The following is a 20,976-nucleotide window of genomic DNA, read 5'->3' on the forward strand; positions in this document are numbered from 1 at the left end:
TGGTCAAGACTCAAGACAATCATTGAAAAATTGAAATGATGTCTTCATTCTTATTCTTTCCATCTTGAGTCTTTAGTGTGATTATCTTATTATTGTGTGTTGACATGAGTAATAAACAATAACAAATTTATCTGTAAAAAAACGTCACATAAATTCATAATCATCAAATTAAACTTGATATATTATTCGTATAATTCTTAAAATATATTTAATATTATCTGAAAACTTGTATAATTAAAAAAGATTGTGTGGTGCCCTTACTGAACCCTACTGCCCCACCCTTTTTCTCTTAAAAATAATTTCTAAAACAGCACAACAACCATTCTTGTTTTTTCCTTTCTTTATTCTGAAAAGCAAAACTCTTGTTCTCATTGCTAATTAATTATCTTTTTGTTCGCTAAATTATCGTCACCATAAAATTTTATATCTTAAAAAATAATGGTATATATTTATCATTTTGAAATTCTGAATTCGTTTAAATATGGTGACGAATATATAGAAAAAAACTAATTTAATTTGTATTAATTTATTGTGCATGTGATCACATGCCTTTAATAAATCGATCGACAATATTAGTTTATTGCCATCACAAAATCATGTGGTTCATAAACAAAATGGATTGTGATTCTCAATCTCTATAATAGATATGTAAAAGAATATTTTATATTCAACTAGTTATTTAAATGTTTCAAAAACAAAAAAACCCATGTTAAAAGTAGATTAATTAAACTTTAGCCATGACAACAACCAAATAAAAGTAGTCATGTTCACACTTAATTAATTAATTTACTCAGTTCTCATTTGCAATAAGATGCCATCTTAAGACAATTTTGTTTTATAAATGTAGTAGAAAATTTTCAATGGCTCTCCCACCTTCACAAAATGTCTACAACACTAAAAATGCAAACAATGAATTGGTGTCCCTTGAAGGTAATCTTCAACTTGCAAAAGAAAAGAACCTCATCCATCCAATGGAAATCAATATCAACTCAGAGGTAATATTATATTCCTCCACTAACCACTATGTGATAATAGTTCCACATGGAATGAATAATTGGAATCATATCGAGCTAATTTTTAAAATCAAATTATGCTTTTTAAATGTTGTAATATGATAGTAGAATTAGATCTATCATGATATGTTATCTAGTTGATAGGTCTGAACATGTAAGGCATGGGAGATGGGTGTTATTAGTAATGTGTCATCATTTGAGGATGAACAGTCGGACTCGTTATGTAGTCTTGACGATTCTCAATTCAGGAACCAACTTTAGAGTTGAATTAAATTCAGAGTAATATTATAGTGTTAATCTCTTAAATTTATGGAGTCATGCAACCTAAATAAAGGGATTAGTAGGTCTAATTTAGCATGCAGAAGGGAGAGGGGTGTTAGTAGTCCTCATCATTTGTAGAATGCACAATTAAACTCGATGTCCATTTTATCAACATAATATTATTAGGACATTTTTTTAACCTTCGTTCCTTACTTCAACGAGGAGTAGTTAATTAAAAGATAAGGGTAAGACATATTTAACAAAGTAAATTGGTGAATCAATAACTCTCTATTTTTCAATTTGTTTATTTTATTTTGATTTAACACAAAATTTTAAGAAAGTATAAAAAACTTTTGAATCATGTGATCTTATAAATTAAAACTATGCAGAGTATACTAAAATGTCATTTAATTCCATGGTCTCAAATAGTGACAGAATCAGAAATTTTATTAAGGGTGTCCAAAAATAATTGTGTGTGACCTGTCAAAATAAAAAACAAAAAAATATTGTGCTTTTGGGGTTCAAATACGGAACTCCTTCGTTCAAATGAACACCCATTACCACTACGCCAAAGACATAACTTTTGTTAAGGGTATCCAACTTTAAACAAATATCCTTCAAATGTAGAATTTGACATATAGATACAACGTAATTTTCCGGCGAAGGGTGTCCAAGTCTATAGCTACGCCCCTGGTATCAAAAGTTAGAATTAAATAATTGCCAAAAATTAAAAAATACATTCTTTTTTAAAAAGAACCAAATAAATAAATAACATAAATCAAATTAAAACGAAGAAAGTAATATCTAAAATAGGTATATCTTAGCAAAAACTTTTGTCCTATAACTATAGAAAAGCAAATCTTATGTCCAATAACTATAAAATATCGAAAATTTAAAGGGGTAAAATTACAATTTAAGGAAACAAAAGGAGTACATAAGCAATTTAGCATCCGCAGCAGGGGCCCATATATTTTGTGTGTATTACACATTTGCCACTTGCCCACTTAAAAATCAATAAAATGGTTTGATGGGTTATAGGAGAAAGTGCCAACAGTCAAGTGGTCCCCACATTGTCAGATATTTCCACGTCACATGATAACTTATAGTGTACTTTACCCTACTGAATCTTGTGGAATCCAATTGCTTTACGTTCATTGGTTAGCATACGTATCTTTTTGCCTCTTTTCCTTTTATTCTATTTTTCTTATTTAAATATTTGTACTATTATATGTTTTTTTAGTTTCCAAAAAAATAATATTTCTATATTGTCTACAAAATTCGGACCCACCTCGCCTGGATATGAATTATGATTTTAAATCAATGTTTGAATCAAAATTTGGAATTATATCAAGCTATCTTGTATAGAAATAATTCGTCATTTAGAGTTATGATTTTAATTTTTTTTAATGTGTGATATAATTTATAAGTTTATATTTTTATAAAAAAGATTTATTGTTTACAATTTTACAACAACAAAACAAAGATTCATGCTTATCGTGAAGATTTTATTTTTATTATGAAAAAAGATTTTATTAAAAAAATAATTAGTTACTACTTACTACTCCTACTATTGATGATTAGTAAATTTTCAATAAAATTAATGTATTTGAAAGTTTGTAATCATAAAGTTTATTTTATAAGAGAAATATGGAGATTTATCAAAATGGCGCCTTAAAATTTATGATATCTTTTCTTATGAACCATGATTTGTTCATTTAGCGAGATTGTGTAGAAATTTTTTTTTTTAATTATTATTTCACAACTTGTGAAATTTTCATATTTATAAAAAAAAAAATATAACTTAAGAAATTTTAAACTATATGTTTAAATAAAACTTCAACTTCATATTATTTAATTTCAATATATCAATTTCATTTTTCGATTTTGTTTTAGTATTTAATTAGACAATAAAAATAAAATGGCTGTTCGGGACTCTCAAGAGGCAGTGATAATTTATAAATGATTAATTTTCTTAAAATGGCATCTCCAACCCATTTCTAAAAGTCACATTAACATACTGAAACTATATTTTATTTTATTTTTAATAATTTGATATCTTTATAATACTTCTCTTCATGTTTTCCAATTTCTAAAATATTATTATTATATACTAAAATATAATTACAAAAAATCATTTTCAAGTCATGATTAAACATGACATGATGTATTTATCGCTTATTAAAAATACAATCACAAATAAAAATTTACATAAATAAAATGTTAGTACATAATCGAATATTGTCTAGCTCTTGTATCAATACGAGGAGGGAAAATGAAGTAATAATCATAATGATTCCACGAGGGAGTTCTTTTAGGGACATGTTGTGATAAGATAAATTCTATAAGGGAGTGATTAGCAAATAGGAAGAAATAAAAACTATAACGAAAAAAATATCAGTTATTATTACGTTACACCTATATGTACAAACCACATTTCTTCGTTATTTCCTCTCTCACAAAAATCAATGACTTTTCCGATCGTTGCTCAGCCGACACTGCCGGTTTTCCGTTTATAGAAATCTCCATTGATTCCAGGTAAACGATACATTTATCCACTAATTCCTATTTTTTCGCATTTATATTCATACATTGTGCTAATTTTTTTAATTAACGATTTGATAAAATTGTACTAAAATGGAAGCAGTGATTGTTGATTCGAACAGAACTATGGTGGGAACAAGTGCGGTAATCGAATCGATGAGTTCAGCTGTTAACGGAAAGGAGGTGGCGGACGTTCGATTTGATCCGAAGGCTGTGGTACCGGAGCTGGTGCCGGCAGTGGTGAAATCAGAAGGTGTAGATGCGGCGGTTAATGGCGGCGGCGAGGAGCAGAAGAGGGAGATTGTGTTAGGTCGGAATATACATACGTCGTCCTTTTCTGTTACGGAACCTGATGCTGATGATGATTTTACTGGTGATAAGGAAGCGTATATGGCTAGTGTTCTGGCTCGGTATAGGAAGACTCTCACAGATCGAACTAAGTATCATTTAGGTATTGTGTTCGTTTTGATTTTGAATTGTTACACTTGATTATGTTTATTGGTTTTGATTTTGAATTATTATGCTTGATTCTGTTTATATTTGGTTACTCTATAGATAGAATCGTATATTTGTTTAGGTTGGCTTAGATTGCACCTATCCTTCTTGCTTGCTTACCTATAGCTCTCTTGTCTTAGTGATTCTTCCTCTTTTCTAGGTTTTTTTTCTGAGTGTTAAAACAATAGATTTTTCATTTGCCAATGAATTGGATATCTTTTTGACAAAAGTTGTTACTGATGGCTAAGTTTGGCTCTTCAAATAGGTGTTATACATATCTATTATGGGTTAAATCCTCCTTAAAACTAGAAAGACTAGGATATCAGCTCCAGTGTAAATTTTAGGCTGAATACATAAACAAACATAACTTGTTAAAACTCTTCATCTAGACACCTTAACTCAGCTCATGACCTGCTCAAACTGTATCAGTTATGCAGAGTGTTGACATGACAAAATAGGTGAGTTTCATCTATCTTGAGATCGTATACATGTCAAAATTAAGTTAGCATTGATTTTAAAACTAATAAAATCCATTCCTCTTCTATATATAGTTCTCCAATTCATTTCTCCCCCTCAAAGTCTACCATTTTTTAAAATACTTGGACACCAAAAGCTCCAAGAACACTCAGAAACCAAAATCAATAACAACAAAAAATTTAGTGATCATATTTGGTTCATGAATATCCACAAAGTAAAAATGACCTACCAAACGCCATGGCAAAGTATTATGGCTCTGGAAACTTTGTGGGCTATATTGGTGCAACCCTTAAATGTACCAACAAATAGGTTGCTCTGCCATTTTCTGCTGGTGGCACAGTGTTAGAGAAGCTGTTGAAAGTGAACTAGAACATAGGAAAGTAGTCTCTATTACTTTATAACACTTGGTGAGATTTGGACATAAAAGGTTTCTATATGATAGAAGGACCTAGAACTGCAGACCAACTCATCTTGCTATCTCTAGAAATATACAAAGTTGTCCTAAAAGGTTAAGCTAATGCTAATCTAGTAGTTACTGATCTCATATGGTCGAGGTGTCTTTAAGTCGGTGGTGATTCTTCTCCAGCTAGAAGTGGAAGTAAACAAGACAAAAAAGGAAGAAGGGAGGAAGCAGACGGATTAGTTTTTTAGCTTTTGAGTGTAGCTGGGTTTGATTGGAAAGAGATGAGGACTAAATGTTTGTGGATCTGGTCTTATTGTTGGTTTTGGGAATAATAATAATAATAAATTTTTTTTTCCGTGCTGCTCAATATTTTTGGAAGCTACTAAGTCCATGTGTCTTTATTGCATTGTTTTTTCCCAAGTTACCCACACATGAAATACACATATCTCATTTTTTTACAGTCTCAATGCCTTGTGTGTGATGAGTATAGTTCTTGAGTAGTCTAGTTTTCCGTTAGGTACCTTCCTAGTTTAGGTGTCCAAATGAATTGAATAATAAGGCAAGATAGGGGCAGCTTATGCATTTGGCATAGATTTTACTACTATTTTCCTTTTTGGTCTTCTTGTTGGTTTCAGATTTTGATAATTTATTTATTATTCGGGTTTAAAAGTAGCAGTTGTATGAAATATTGTATGAAAGTAGCGAACTTGTTACTTCTACCAAAAAGTGTGTGTGTTTTGGTGTGTGTGTCATATCTGATGATATTGATGTAACCTGAGAGGATGAAATCACTGGGTGGTTATTTAATATGAAGTGTTTCTCATAATCTTCACCTAAGTTTGATATAGTTTTCCCCCACCTCCTAAGTTTGCTGATGATTAAAGTTTGATTTTTGTGTTGACTTTAGCGGTAAAAAGTTCTCTCTAAAATTAAAATGATTCGGATCCTTGTATTTCCTTATTTAAAAAGTCGGTCTTTATTAGAACCTTAGATATTGATTGCCTTTGAACTATCTTAGTAATGTTAATACTAATATTTTGTGCGATAGATATGTTGAAATTAGCCAACTTTATGTCCAGTGGGTGGATGAACTACTCTAGTTTACAATATCCTCTACTTCTTTCATTGCATTCCAAGTATAAAGAAATATTTGCCTGATTATTTATGATTGCTGATTGTCACAGGGTATCCATATAATTTGGATTTCGATTATGGTGCACTCACACAATTGCAGCATTTCTCCATCAATAACTTAGGAGATCCATTCATTGAGAGTAACTATGATGTGCACTCAAGGCAGTTGGAAGTTGGTGTTTTGGACTGGTTTGCGCGCCTATGGGATATTGAAAAGGATGAATATTGGGGATACATCACAAACTGTGGAACCGAGGGAAATCTTCACGGAATCCTTGTTGGGTTAGTATATTTTTTAATTTATTCCTTCAGAACTTAAGGTTTGGTGATTAAGAAATGGTTACCCTCGTTTTTCCTCTCTTTTACTAATCCTACGGAAAACACGATCTTAATAATGCAGGAGAGAAGTATTTCCTGAAGGAATTTTGTATGCTTCAAAGGAGTCTCATTATTCTATTTTTAAAGCAGCACGAATGTATAGGATGGAATGTGAAAAGGTTGGCACTCTACTAACTGGTGAAATAGATTGTGCAGACTTCAAAGTTAAGCTACTAGCCAACAAGGATAAGCCTGCAATCATTAATGTCAACATTGGTACTGTCTGACTCTTCAACTGTCTGAGATATTTCCCTAAATGCAACAACCAATTAGTTGCCTAAGGTGCCATCTTTTTTGGTTGACAGGAACTACTGTGAAAGGAGCTGTTGATGATCTTGTCATAAAAACCCTTGGAAGACTGCGGATTTTCGCATGATCGGTTTTATATCCACTGTGATGGGGCTCTCTTTGGGCTTATGATGCCATTTGTCAAGCGCGTAAGTAGATTTGTTTCTCCAAACTGTTTTTATTGTTCAACTTCTCCTTGCATTTCTTAAACTAGCCACTCTGAAGTGCATGTAAAAATACTTGGCTATTGTTAGAAAAGCACAGGAGTTTATTTGAGGTACTCTTATGAAATCAAAAATGGGAAAATAGTTTTTGCAGCCTTGTTAGGTATTTGATGCCACTACTAATGTTGTGGAAGGTTATAATGTAAAATTGTTTTCTGTTCTCTGTAACCATTGCTTTTGGAAGTAAGGGAGAAAAGATGAAGAAGAATGCAAAATTCATTTCTTTTGGTTGATTAGGAGGACAAAAAAGATAAACTAATCTTCTTTTCATGTGTTCCTTGTGTGGATATACTTCTTCACAGTACAAGCAAATCAGAGATAGGAAGAAAAGATATTTTGTGTACAGATCTACTGTCCTGTTGGCAGTGTTTATGTTCCTTATTCTTTTTGATAAATATATGAATGCTCTCATGCGCGTACCTCTTCACAGTAAAAAACTAAAAAGAGATTCTGTAAGCAGAGACCATCCACTGCCGCAGCTTTTCTGCAACATAGATTTGTCTATTATCTTTCATTTCTCATACTTGCTACTATTTTATGGAACAAGATGTTATTGTTGTCTCAGATTTTCCTATAAGTAATATCTTAAATTCTTACAGACACCAAAGGTTACTTTCAATAAGCCAATCGGTAGTGTGAGTGTCTCTGGTCACAAGTTTGTGGGATGTCCAATGCCATGCGGTGTTCAACTAACAAGGCTAGAGCACATTAATGCCCTTTCTAGTAATGTGGAGTACCTTGCATCAAGGGATGCCACTATCATGGGAAGTCGGAACGGGCATGCTCCACTTTTCCTTTGGTACACTCTGAACAGAAAAGGGTACAAGGGATTCCAGAAAGAAGTCCAGAAGTGCCTAAGGTATGCTCATTATTTGAAAGACCGCCTTATAGGAGCTGGAATCAGTGCTATGCTCAATGGCTGAGCAGCACAGTTGTTTTTGAGCGACCTAAAGATGAGGAGTTTGTTCGCAAGTGGCAACTTGCTTGTGAAAGAAATATGGCACATGTTGTCGTGATGCCTAGTGTGACAGTTGATAAGCTGGATAACTTCTTGGACGAATTAGTTGAAGCACGATCAATCTGGTACAAGGATGAGGACTTCAAACCTCCTTGTCTCGCTTCAGATATTGGGAGTAAAAACTGTTGCTTCCCTCAGCACAGAGTGATCTCTTAGAGAAGAGAAAGCTCTAGGTTTCCTGTTGTTTCTGTAGGAAACATTAGAGGCATCGTAGAAATGATGTTTGTATTAGAGAAGCTGTAATTTGTTTCTGTATGAAACATTAGATTCATTGTAGTAGTGATGTTTGAATTGTGACTTTGAATCTGGTAGAAGCATATCATTGTTTGGCCCTTATGCTTCTGCATTAGTGTGTTTTCCATAAGGAAGAATTTGCCAAAAATACGTGGCAACTTTGTGAATTTTTGTGTGTTCCTCTCCACTTGTTCGGTTATGACTGCAATATTTGTTTCAGCAAGTACTTGCTTTGAACGTAAAGATATATCACTTTGTTAGAGACTGCAAATATTTAATCATCATCGAAGAGTTCCATACTTAATATTTCAATTTTACACTGGATCTTTAGGAACAACTTCAACACCATGGTTACTTTTCCTTATTTGTGCTATTACATTCTCCTATAAATCTGAAAATGCTTTAGTTCTTCTTCTTTGTGTAGTACAATGTAAAAGACATTATCTAAAGTGTCTCAACCATGACAGGATACTTGTTCTTCAGCATCCTAACAAGTGTTGGCTTGGACGGAGTCATCTGTGTCTAATGGTGTCCATCTACAAGGAAGACAAATTTTCAAGTCAGTAATGCAGTTGCCCACAGGGAATTAGATTTTTTTTTTCAAAAAGACTGTTTCTTGTTTATTTTCCTTACTTGTATCTGCAGACAAGATGATGAAGAAAGACAGAAATTTCCAGTTTGGCTAAGTTGATTCCAGGACACATGCGTGGTCCGCTTCCAAATCCAAGGAAGCTGAAAGGTTTTAGAGGATCCTGTACAGAATCCAACAATTTTCTTTGTTATGAAAATCTCAGGAGCCTACTTATTATGTTGGAGAACTTACATCAAATCTAGAAGGATCAAACTTCTCAGGATTAGGAAAAATCTTGGGGTCGCGGTGGATAGACACTACATCCAAGTTAAGTGACCATCCCTTCTTGATTTTGCACCCTGAACATGGTTTTAAAGAATCATTTTAGATCATACAAAATCTAGATATCGAGAAATCTGACTGTTACCCTCAATCTCAAAATCTTGTGCTGCTTTTCTTGAAAACCACGGAAGGATTGTGGCCATTCGAAGTGTTTCACTGATTACCTGAACATTGAGATATCAACAAAAGAAAGTTTATTTTTTGAATTTCAGGGATGAACAGAAGCTGGATTTATGACTAGTATGCAAGCTCACTTTGGCGGTGTAAGGCATATTGTTGACTTCAGACCAGGTGAGATCTAATGTGCCTTGTTTTCGAGCTTGGATTTCTCTATGCTCCTCCTGTAAATAAAAGATTCTAAGTTATAAACTAATGTCAGCAGTTAAAGGTTGCTCCTTTTCTCCGTTAGGTTCGAATAAGAATTACTCTTAGTCGTTCCAATACAGCAGGATTTTCTTGAAGAAATTTGAGGAGCCATGTTAAAGCAGCAGTTGTAGTATCGTGGCCTGCAACTAGAAGCGTCAATATGTTATCCTTAAGTTGTTTATCTGTGAGTTTGTCATCATCATCTCCTTCTGGTGCATCTTTGCCATGCTTCTTCACCAGGGATTGCAAGAAATCTTGTTTTATGGTTTCCCCACTCCTCCGTTGGTCAATTATCGAGTCTAACATAACATACATTCGATCACGAGCCTGTAGTTTACAGATAGTCATCTCTTTTAAGCTGTCCATTCATCATATTTTGCATAGAATATCGACAATTTGTTACCTGAATGCCACGATAAAAGGCAGTTCCCGGGACTTTAAAGGGTAAAGAAGCAAAAGAGCCAGAAATAATCTTGAAATTGGTTCGAAATTTCTCTTGCTCCTCACCAGTTGGCTCTAAACTCATTATCATGTTGCCTATCACCTTCAGTGTAAACTGCAAAAAAGAATAATCTGAAAGGTTCAAAAATGCCTCCTTTAGACCAAACTCTACGAAAAAATGATCATAAGACTCAACTGTGGAAGTTTCTTCAAGAACCAAAATTTTTCTTCCAGACCACTGATCCAATGTTTCAATAGCTAAACTGTTGATAAACTGAAAATACTTCTTTAAAGCATCAACAGAAAGTGGTTCAGCAATTAGTCTTCGGAGTTTCTTGTGCGCCTCTCCTGTCTGTTGGAGCAAGCTAGTAGGTCCAAGTACCTGCTGTCCTGTGTAGAAAAGGTTAAGCTCACTATCCCATCTTTACCTGTCAACAAGATCTTGCTTGCCGCTCTTCCGGTCATGAATACCGTATACCTTCCCAATACATAACTCTTAAACACCTTCCCATACCTAATAAGCAAAACCATAACACAAATCATAAAATTGAGGTCAGAATTTAGATGACAGAGAATTTTCTTCGCAAAGTGATGTAAAGATAGCGTGTTGAACAGTTTTCTGAAGGGAATGACAATGTTAGATCAATCTCAAAAGCTTATATATAGCAAGCATTATCTTACTGAACAACTTTATAACCTCTCTAAAACATAGCACATATTCAGGATTGCCCCTGGAGAAAAATTTGAACAATTTTCGACGTGCTATAGTATGATATACTCACAGTTGCTGTCTCTTATTGATGAAGCTGTATATACCAGCAGGGCTCGAAAATTCGGATATGAAAGAGAGACTTTCTCCAATAATAGGCCATCCTAAGGTACCTGGAATTGCTTCCATTTCTTTTGGAGAAGCCTTATTTGTTCTTAATAGAACTAGTAAAACTACTAAAACCAACACTAACAACATTACAATAAACATGATTAACTCCATTCTTGATTGTGTTAAATCTGCAAAATTTGATGAGTTTATATGTGATATTCTACTGATGATCTCAAGAATGTTCTGTGAACAGCTTAATATTAAAAATAATTCCTTGTTTGTTGTTGATTAATTTGTACAAGATGAATGGGATAAGACAAATTGACCCCATTGAATATAATAATACTCCCTCGTCCAAATTTATGTGAGATTCTTTCCTTTTCCTCGTTAGTCAGTCTCAAAAGAATAACTCTTTTCTATATTTAGTAAGTAACAATTTAACTTTAAACTTCTCATTTTAAACCACAAGTATTTGTGTTTAATCTATTCAAACACTATGGGAGTGGGGTAGGGTGGAGTGTGTTGGAGGATGGAGAGGAGACGATACGTGTGGAATGGTACTTATGAAATTTGTTTTCCCTATTCCACAACTCCATTAGGAAGTTATTTTTTTCATTTTAAGGAACTTATTTTTCTAAAAAACATATTTTCCAAAAAATTTAACCAATCAAACGTGGGAAAATTAGTTTCACCATTCTATCTAATTTTCTGCAATGCTACATCTGGACAAGACAATTTCACTTTCCTATTGGAATTAAGCCAAGTTTAGCTTAGTTGGTGTCAACATTCTTGTCTAATCACAGCTGCTTGCCATGTGGATGTGGGGAGTTATTAATTAATCCTTAATTAACTTGGCTGATACGTAGATATTAAAAATTCTGTTAGTCTAAGGCTACTTATTGTTGTTTATTTTGGAACTAAACTATATGCCAAAGTTTAACTTAGTTGGTGTAAACATTTCTTGTCATGACAATTGACAGGCTACTTAACATTTGGAAGTGATTAATTAATTAATCTTTGAATCATTGCAACAATGGATTTTTTGGCGTTGAAATCATGGCTATTAATGCCTATGACTATATGGCATCTTCTTCCTAATAATGTCAAAATAGTTTCATATCTATTTCACATTGTAGATTTGAATTTTTTTTCTCAGTTATCTACATGGGTGTGGATTCAACTAACCTGAATTCACGCACTTTCCATCAAGACCTTTTCATTCGTAAGATGCAAATTGAGACCTTTAATTAAGAATGAAGAGTCCATATCTCACCTCAACCGTTGATGATAGATTCAACTTTAACTTCTTGTTTCATACTCAAGTTCTTCTGTTGTTTCTTATTATGTGGTTTTAGATGTTAGTGGATGACTCTATTATGCAAATATCCTATAAAATTGACATCCTTCCCAAATCACAAACAACAAGAAATATAACAAACTTGTTGACCGTCCAACTGCCACAAATACAAGGGAGCGGACCCATAGAGGTAATCCCTCGAGTTTTGTTTTTTTCCCATTTCGAATAGACTCCACCTAGCTAGTGCGCTTCTTAGCTGAATGCACAATTTAGCAGACTATGGGTGTGTTTGGTATGAAGGAAAATATTTTCCAATTTTTTCATGTTTGGTTGGGTTAAATGTTTTGGAAAATGTTTTCCAAATCAACTCATTTTCCTCAAATTTAAGGAAAATGACTTCCCTTCAAAACTTAAGGAAAACATTTTCCAAAACTCTATTCCAACTTCAAATTACAATTTTTTTTGTTTTAAAAAGTTTAAATTTGTTTTAAAAAAAGATTTTCACCTTCAAATTTTTTATTTTTCATCCCGATCCTCGACCACCCACCCCCCACCAAAAAAAATAAAATTGAGTTTGTTTTTAAAAAATATTTTCAATTTCAAAATTATTTTCTGATCTAGTATAAATAAAAGATATTTCTCAAAAATATTTTTCATTTATAAATCAAACACCAAAAATCTTTTCCGAAAAATATTTTCTAGTCACCAATCAAACATGAGAAAATAAGTTGAAAATCAACTTGTTTTCCAGGAAAACATTTTCTAGGAAAACATTTTCCTTCATACCAAACACACCCTAAGACGCTTCAGAAGAGAAGCTACATCCATCCCGAGTTTCAGGAGTTTAACTGTGAGTGTGACATACTTCAGACGAGTTAGATCACACATCTCCACTCTAAATCCAATCATGCTCAATAGAAATCATTAAGAATCCAATTTATCAACTAGTATGAGGCTTTGTCAGGTAATGAATCCACCATAAATAAATAAATAGAGAGAAATAAATGCAAATTTTATATCCATAATCTAAGATCAAGTATTCAAGAACAATATCTTATCAGAAGAATCTTTTCAAATTTCATCAGCAAAGTATTATTTTCAAACACTATAGTAATACATAAAAGATGTTGAACAATATCTAACTGATGTTTATAAAACAAGTATATCCCATGTAACTAGGTATTTTGATAATGGTACAAAGTGATCTGATCAGAATACACTCCACAGCCTGTAACACTATTCATTACATATCATTATCAATATATACAAGGCTCTATGCTAATTACTCATTAGTGACATGTTGCCTTTCTTTGACATTTTCAACCCCTGTTATTGAAGTTCATGAAGCTAGGTTGGGTCTGCCCACCGATGTTTTGGGTACTTGTCGTAGACTGAGGCATGTGCGGCTGCTGTTGTTGAGTATGGTGATTACCACATTGGACAAATGACTGAGGCTGGGGAGGGAAATGTGGACGCGGCCCCCTGCTTCCATTTGCAGCTGACATTTGACCAGCTGTTATCTTTAGACGCTGCAGTTCTTCTCTCAAAGCTTCATTCAGAGCTGGAAATTATTCACACACATATGTCAATACAATAAATAGCAGTGAAAATTATACTACTTATTAAGTTATTATAAGACCATACCGTCTCTAAGATGGGCTTGTTGTTCCAAAGCTTGCAACCGTAGTTTGAGTTCTTTGTTCTCAGTAGTCAATCCACTATTGTCTCTCTGCATCATCATACAGAAATAGCATGTAAATGATTAAGGATAAGTTAATTGTTATTATGGTTCTTGACAGCAGTGTTAGCAATAGCATAATTTGCAGTGGAAATATTCCATCCAGCACCACATAAATACAATACAGTCGATATATGTCTACAGAAATGTCCACAACTTGAAACTGTGATTTTGCACGCACAGCATATATGACTCATGAATAAATGGATCGTCCTAATGTATGTTACCCACCAAAATTAATGAGAAGAAGGGCAAAAAGTTCAACTGTCGACCAAAGTAATTTTTTTTAAAAAGGAAAACAAAAAGGCAAGGAGCATCATGGAAAAACAAGAATGGCAGACCTCCACACAAGCACATATGCATGGTTTTGTGGCAGTCAGATTCATACTCAACAATGACAAAAACAGCGAAGAAGTAGCATAAAGGTGACTTTTTGACCAAAATTTGAAGTTAAAAAAAAGATTTTACAACCAGAGCAACGAAAATAACGTAGATTCTACAAAAAAAATTATTGCTAGCTAGCAAGATACCATACTCGGATGTTTAAATGATGCTAGAAAACAAGATAAGAATAAGAACCTGTTAATTGATGATGAGTATTCCTCCATAAAAAGAAAGTTCATTATTTAGCATCAAAGACAAGCGCAACAACTTGAAAAATCCTAATTGCCTGACAAGCTAGAGGGTGGAAAAGAAAAGGTTTGACTGAAAATTTTCCTGTATCCTAAGAAAAGTTATGCTTTCCATAATTAGCACCAAAGAGAATGCAACAGCTTAGAAAAACCTACTTTCCTGTATTTTCCTCCCCTCCATCTTGCTAATGCTCGCACAACTTCCCTTTCCCTGATTCTATGCATTCAAACCTTCACGGGATCACACTATCTCACTTTTTCCAATATTCACCTCCCAACCACTAGCTCCCTCCTCCAGTGCCAGCAACAGCACCCTCCATATGTAACTAGCAATGGCACCATCTCTCTCTTCTCCAGTTCCCAATTACCATTTTTATGCCTAAGCATTCCACAGTACTTGCAAAAGAGGGCAGGGACATGGAACATAGTACTCACCCAATCAAACAGAATCCTAAATAAATAAAAAAATAATGTGAAGAAAATGAAATAATTGCTGTCTATGTAGTCATAACAGTTTAGTGGTAGATGGGCACAAGTTACCCCAATAACAGCCCTAATTCTAACTTCTTTGATGACAAAAGGGTTAATTTTCTGCAAGCAGGAAATAACGAAACCTCGGTTACTGAAAGTCAAAGGTCGCTTCACCGTTTTAGTAATAACCATCCGGCTGCATTGAATATTTTGATCATCCGCCAACATTTCTTTCAAAGTCACTTTGCTATTGATCGCACATTTCTTTCCCAAGTTTGAATTTCTTCACCAAATTGGTCAGCCAAATTTTGCCCGTTTTACTTCTTAGCTCGCCAACAGTAGGATTCTTGATTCTTCATCATGGTATTCTCATTAGTAACATGAACGATCAATTGCTTGACCAGTATATTGGTACTTAAATGTATTTTCCTTCATCTAACCACATGTTGAAAACCATTTAAAGATCAACACAAATGCACTCCTTCCCAATCATCGGGACTCCTCCCCCTTCCCTAGCTACCCTCTTTGCTAATATTTGCAATCCTGATCCTCCTCCTGAAGGCAAACCTACTTCACCTTCATAATGCTAATCCCTTCTCCTCCTCATGCACCACTAACTCCCTCACCCATTGCCAGCACCAGCGTTCCTCAAGTCCTAAAAAAACCATCTCTAGCTTTGTGATGCCCCCCTCCTTCTTGGAAGCAGCACCCCCTAGACTACTCTTCATCAATTCTCCAATTTCTCAACCTCAATGATAATCCTTCACAAAAGCTACTTTCTCATCCCCATAAAGCCATAATTTGAGTAAAAGACAAGATCATAAACCTAACTTATTCAATTTTTTAATCTACTTTTCCCGATAGGCACTTGGCTGAAAGACAACCCTAAAAAAAGGGAAAAACAAAGATTTATTTATGTTGATGCTATGATTGTAATTTAGTGCTAGTCGAGTAGTGGGGTATTTTTATCCAAAAGAGCACTTAACTTTCAAGCTTCTTCGATGACAAAGTTCAGCTTTACTTTAAGAGGGAAGTAACCTGTTTCGATTTCCGAAAGCTAAACATTTTCTGATTCAAACATAACCATCCAGGTAACATTGGATCAACTACACATAAAGTCAACTAAGATCTCAGCTCAAGTTACCAACACTGTTGCCAACTTGTTTAATCACATGCTGCGATCAGTTTACAAACTATGCTTGGATCTTATTTCAAAAGCTCCCAAAAAATAACCTAAAAATATGATCTTATACATATCCAATGATGTGACTTGTAGGCAAAAACATTTCTATCCCTCTGTTCCTTCTGATCAACTGAAGAAATGATCCTAATCTATAGAACATACTGAGAATAGCAAATAGAGCCTCTAATTTTCGTCATCAATTTTGGCATTCATAACCTCTGATCTTCAATTTCAAAATGGACGAGAGCTTGTTTCTCTTCCTCAACCCTTACAATTAGGTAAAAAGTACAAGAAGTCTAAATTGCTCGGACTCGGGTGCGGGTGTCCGATACGGGTACGGATCTAGAGGTCGGATCTTTCATGATCTAATTTTTAAGATTCGGGATATGGATCCATGTATGGATACGGGTGTCGATACGGGTGTGGGGATTCACCTAAATATAATTAAAATATCTAAAAATAGAGTTATAAAACCTAAATTATGAGATATTATGTTGGAGAACTTGAGCAGAATCTTGGAAAGAGATTAAAGGACAATGAGTGACATATAAATTTCTATATAGAAGGTATTCCATTTTCTTCAATTTCACCTTAGCTTGTGTACTATTGATCATAGAAATCATTAAAAATATCAGACTTTCTCCATCAATTTTGGTTAAAGTACCCAAAATGGGTTGACCATATCGAACATGGATCCCACATCCACACCCACACCCATGTCGTGACGACACGGGCGCGGCACCAAAAGTGAAGAGTCCGAGCAACTTAGCAAGAAATACAGACAGAATCTTTATAAAGACATCTATTAGAAAATCATCCTACCAAAATTCTTAATGCAAAAAATTGGCCAGAATAAGAAAACAATGTAGTTCATTCTTTGAGCCCAACTAAAATCTCATAAGAATATAAAATCATAACATCCTAATTCATTATCAAGGCAATGAATGAATTGAGATAATTCAAGTTAAGCAAAAAAAATCATACAAAGCAGAGAGCCATTTTGATTTGAAGATGTTACGACTCTGACTCACACACATGCAATCACATATCTGAACACAAAAGGCTATTGAATCTATAGGGTTAATTTTTTATTTATTTTTGAACTTGGTAACTTATCTATAGGGTTAATTCATACAACAAAATCTCATAACCAAATATATATATATTGAATATACTCATTGTTTATTGTATGAAAACATGAGAAGCTATTGAATTTTCAAGGTAACTTTATACAACAGAATTTGATAACCATGAAGAGTGATGCATATAGTCATTTTGCCTAATAAGAAAACAAAGAAGAATACTGTAGTAGCTTTTAAGAGTACAGTCTCCCTATTTTGTACCTGCAGAACCATGATTTGTGCAGATAGAGTAGTAGCTTCACTCTGCAGAGTCTGCACCTTTCTCTCCAGTTCACTAGTATAACGAATTTTCCGCTCCTTCGAACGTGCAGCAGATTGTCTGTTTGCAAGAATCCTGTAATAATGCAGAAACAAAGATGAATTTCTACAAAAGCATAAACCAAAGTTTAATGCTAGAACTGTTATCTATAAGGGGACTTAGTATTTTAAGGAAAAATTGAAAACATACAAATTACAAGACAACAAAATTGGGAAGCCATGCTATGTAACAGTGACACGTCACACGCTATAACCTTTTGTGCGAAAAAAATTCAGATTACTAATGCTGACATTTAGAGGTCGTCAGTAACCTATAGTTTCCAAATCTTCTCATCTCTTACCATTCACGTAATACCACTTCATTAAAGAACACATCATAGTAGCACTGCTTTTTTCTTTCATCTTAAATGAGCATACAAGGTGCAATAAAATCTCTTCATTAACTCAGTATTCCAGCTTCCCTGCTAGGAGCCTCTGCACTGCTTTTAAGTAGTATAGTCCCCCCTCCCTCCCTCTCAATCCCTACTTCTTTTTTCCCAATATAAAAACTTTACTTGTAAAGACTAATCCTCTGTGTTAAATATCCTGGCCATTCACATATAATGAAGTGGAAACTTATTTCACTTCCCACAAGATAAGTGTTGCAAATGATCACCAACATCTTTTTCTCAAATCATATCCTTTTCTTCTCTTTCATCCATTTGAGTGTGAGAATATGTAACTGATATAATTTCACCAAATTCACACTTGACAACTCCATTATACCAAGTCAAACATGCTCTTTACAGCTAAAAACATAGACAATTTTGGCATTCCCAGGGACAAGCAATTCACTTCAAAACCAAGAAATATAGCAACCATCTATTTTGCTTCATGTGCCCACGAGGCCAAGAATTTCCAAATGCCCAACAATTCGAAGAGAGATTTCCTCTAAAGCATTAGACCTAAGTATAACTCCAAAGTAAAAAATTCTTAACCAAAGAAAGAAACCCTCAACCCCAAAAAATTTCATATTACAATTGAGGCAACTGCATATAAAATTGAAACAAAAACAAACAGAACTTTATGAAAGTTCAAACCTTAATCACTAAAGCTAAGTATAATTCCAAAGTCAAACTCTTAACCAAACAAACAACCTCAAGCCCAAATATTTTTTGAAGAGAAATTTTCTCTTTTAATCATTAGAGCTAAGTATAATTCCAAAGAACTTAAGTTTTTCACACTATTAACAGAAAAAAGGAAAAAACTTGATAGAAGTTCAAACCTTTTGGCTCTCTTGGGATCAATCAAAGCCAATTCAGCAAGCCGATCAGGCGCCATTGCTTTCTTCACAGAGCTCTCAGCCTCAAACGACGCAGCAGAGAAAGAACCATCCATCGAATTGCTATGCCTATGACGATAACCCGAACCGGAACCCAACATCTTCTTCTCCTCCGACGCAGCCGGCGTTGTAGCTCCAGCTTCACCAAACTCCAGACCATCAAAAAAGTCGGCGTCAACGGAAAGACTCCTGAAGTGATTCAACGGTCTAGGGTTATGATCAGCACCCGGTCCGTTTGAAGACGAGTCAGCTGAATTTGCCGGCTGCATGTGGGTATCAGTAGAAGGGGACAACGCCGGCGCCGAAATGTCAAGGTTGAAGTCAGCAACGACGTCGTCTAAGAGGATGTCATCGTCGAAGTCAGGGAACCTGAAGAAAGTCTCCGGCGGTGACGTGCTATACGGGTCGGAGTATCCGGCATCTGGTCAAGGTCAATCCGACCCGGTAGAAATGGGATGGGTATGGGCTTTCCGGTGAACTTCGGGTCCATAGTAAACAAACCCAAATCAATTCTTCAGTTCGATTTTGGAAAGAAGAAGAGAGAGAGTAGAAATGGGGGTGTAGAAGAAGAAGAACAAGGAGAGAGAGAGAGGGAGAGAGAGAGGGGGAGAGAGAGGCAGTTGGCTAAAAGTGCAAGCTCACATGGGAGGGTTTATTATAGTTGTTAGGAACGGTTAAACTATAGTCGGAGCGGTAAAGACTCATTTATTTAGTTGCCAAATATAATCGAATTTTAGTGTGAATATCATATAAAAAGTGGAAATTTTTAAAAGATATATATGAAATTTCAAAGTCCAAGGGTCTTTTGGTGTGAGAGATTAAAATAAATAGTGATGGATAAGAAAATAGTGATGGGATCATTTTTTTATATCTTATTTGGTTGTCATATTTGGGATCATTGTTTTAAAAGGTGGGGGCATGAGGTTAGACGTTTTATACTGTACAGGGCGAGACGTAAGCCTTGAGACACAGGGAGTAAGTCCCATGGATCTACGGGGCGTAATCTCATGTATATTCAATTTTATAGTTTTATTACTAATAAAATAAGCAAAAGTAAATCTTTTAATGATTTATGATTTTTATTTGAGATAAGTATTAATAATCAATAATGAAGAAAAAAATATATAATTACTACTCCCTATGTCTCTAATTACTTGTCCACTTTTGAATTGACACACCTATTAAGAAATCAATAATTGACATAGTGAGTTTACCATTTTACCCCTATTAATTGTGAAGTGAATGAATTAAAAACTTAATACTTTCGAGAAGTTCTACCTTTTTTTAAGTAATTAATCGAGGGTATAATATGTAAAAAAAAAATTGTTTTTTCTTGATTTGTCAAAATGGACAGGTAATTAGGGACAACTAAAAAAGGAAATGTGGACAAGTAATTAGGGACAGAGGGAGTATTTATGAAATATCATTACACTAATAATAAAAATATGATTTAAAGCAAAAAAAGTTCAAAACAATAAATTAAAAACGCCTGGGCGTACGTTTTTACACCCAGGACTTATGTTTTTATGCTCGGGGCTTACGCCTCAAATTTTAGAACTTACGCTTTATGGATCTATGTCTTTAAGTTACGCCCCTGAGTGTTTTTCGTACTCCCCGTCCTGAGATTCGCCTTCGCCCTAAAAACGTTTTTGAAAACACTGTTTGAGATAACTTATCACACAATTTATATCATAGTGATGAGATAAGTTATCCAATATATATGGTGGGATAAGTTATCCCAAGATAACTAATCATAGGATAACTAATCTTGGAATAACTTGTTACCAACTAAACGACCCATGGTGTAAACTCTATTTTTTTAACCAATATTTTAAAATAATAGGGAATATTAATAAATTTGAAAGAAACATAGTGTAAACTCTATTTCTTTTGACAAGTATTTTAAAATAATAGGGAATATTTTAAAA

At 34.3% G+C, this 20,976-nt stretch overlaps 1 protein-coding gene and 2 pseudogenes across 1 annotated transcript; 1 reads left to right on the top strand and 2 right to left on the bottom strand.

The window, feature by feature from the left end:
* The first annotated feature begins 3,678 nt into the window (after positions 1-3,678).
* LOC102593944 (serine decarboxylase-like) lies at positions 3,679-8,709 on the top strand (annotated as a pseudogene).
* A 244-nt stretch (positions 8,710-8,953) lies between these two features.
* Positions 8,954-11,084, bottom strand: LOC107063117 (abscisic acid 8'-hydroxylase 1-like). The gene is made up of 9 exons (XM_015314564.1): positions 10,969-11,084; positions 10,569-10,700; positions 10,149-10,449; positions 9,806-10,072; positions 9,634-9,720; positions 9,465-9,543; positions 9,290-9,396; positions 9,100-9,218; positions 8,954-9,002 (listed from the first exon to the last, which is right to left on the bottom strand). Exons 1-9 carry the CDS (start codon positions 11,082-11,084, stop codon positions 8,954-8,956), a joined length of 1,257 nt encoding a protein of 418 aa, XP_015170050.1.
* A 2,295-nt stretch (positions 11,085-13,379) lies between these two features.
* On the bottom strand, positions 13,380-19,659 carry LOC102593297 (transcription factor VIP1-like; annotated as a pseudogene).
* Between the last annotated feature and the right edge of the window lie 1,317 nt (positions 19,660-20,976).

This window comes from Solanum tuberosum, unplaced genomic scaffold (assembly GCF_000226075.1).
Source record: "Solanum tuberosum cultivar DM 1-3 516 R44 unplaced genomic scaffold, SolTub_3.0 scf00294, whole genome shotgun sequence".
Classification (NCBI taxonomy): Eukaryota; Viridiplantae; Streptophyta; class Magnoliopsida; order Solanales; family Solanaceae; genus Solanum; species Solanum tuberosum.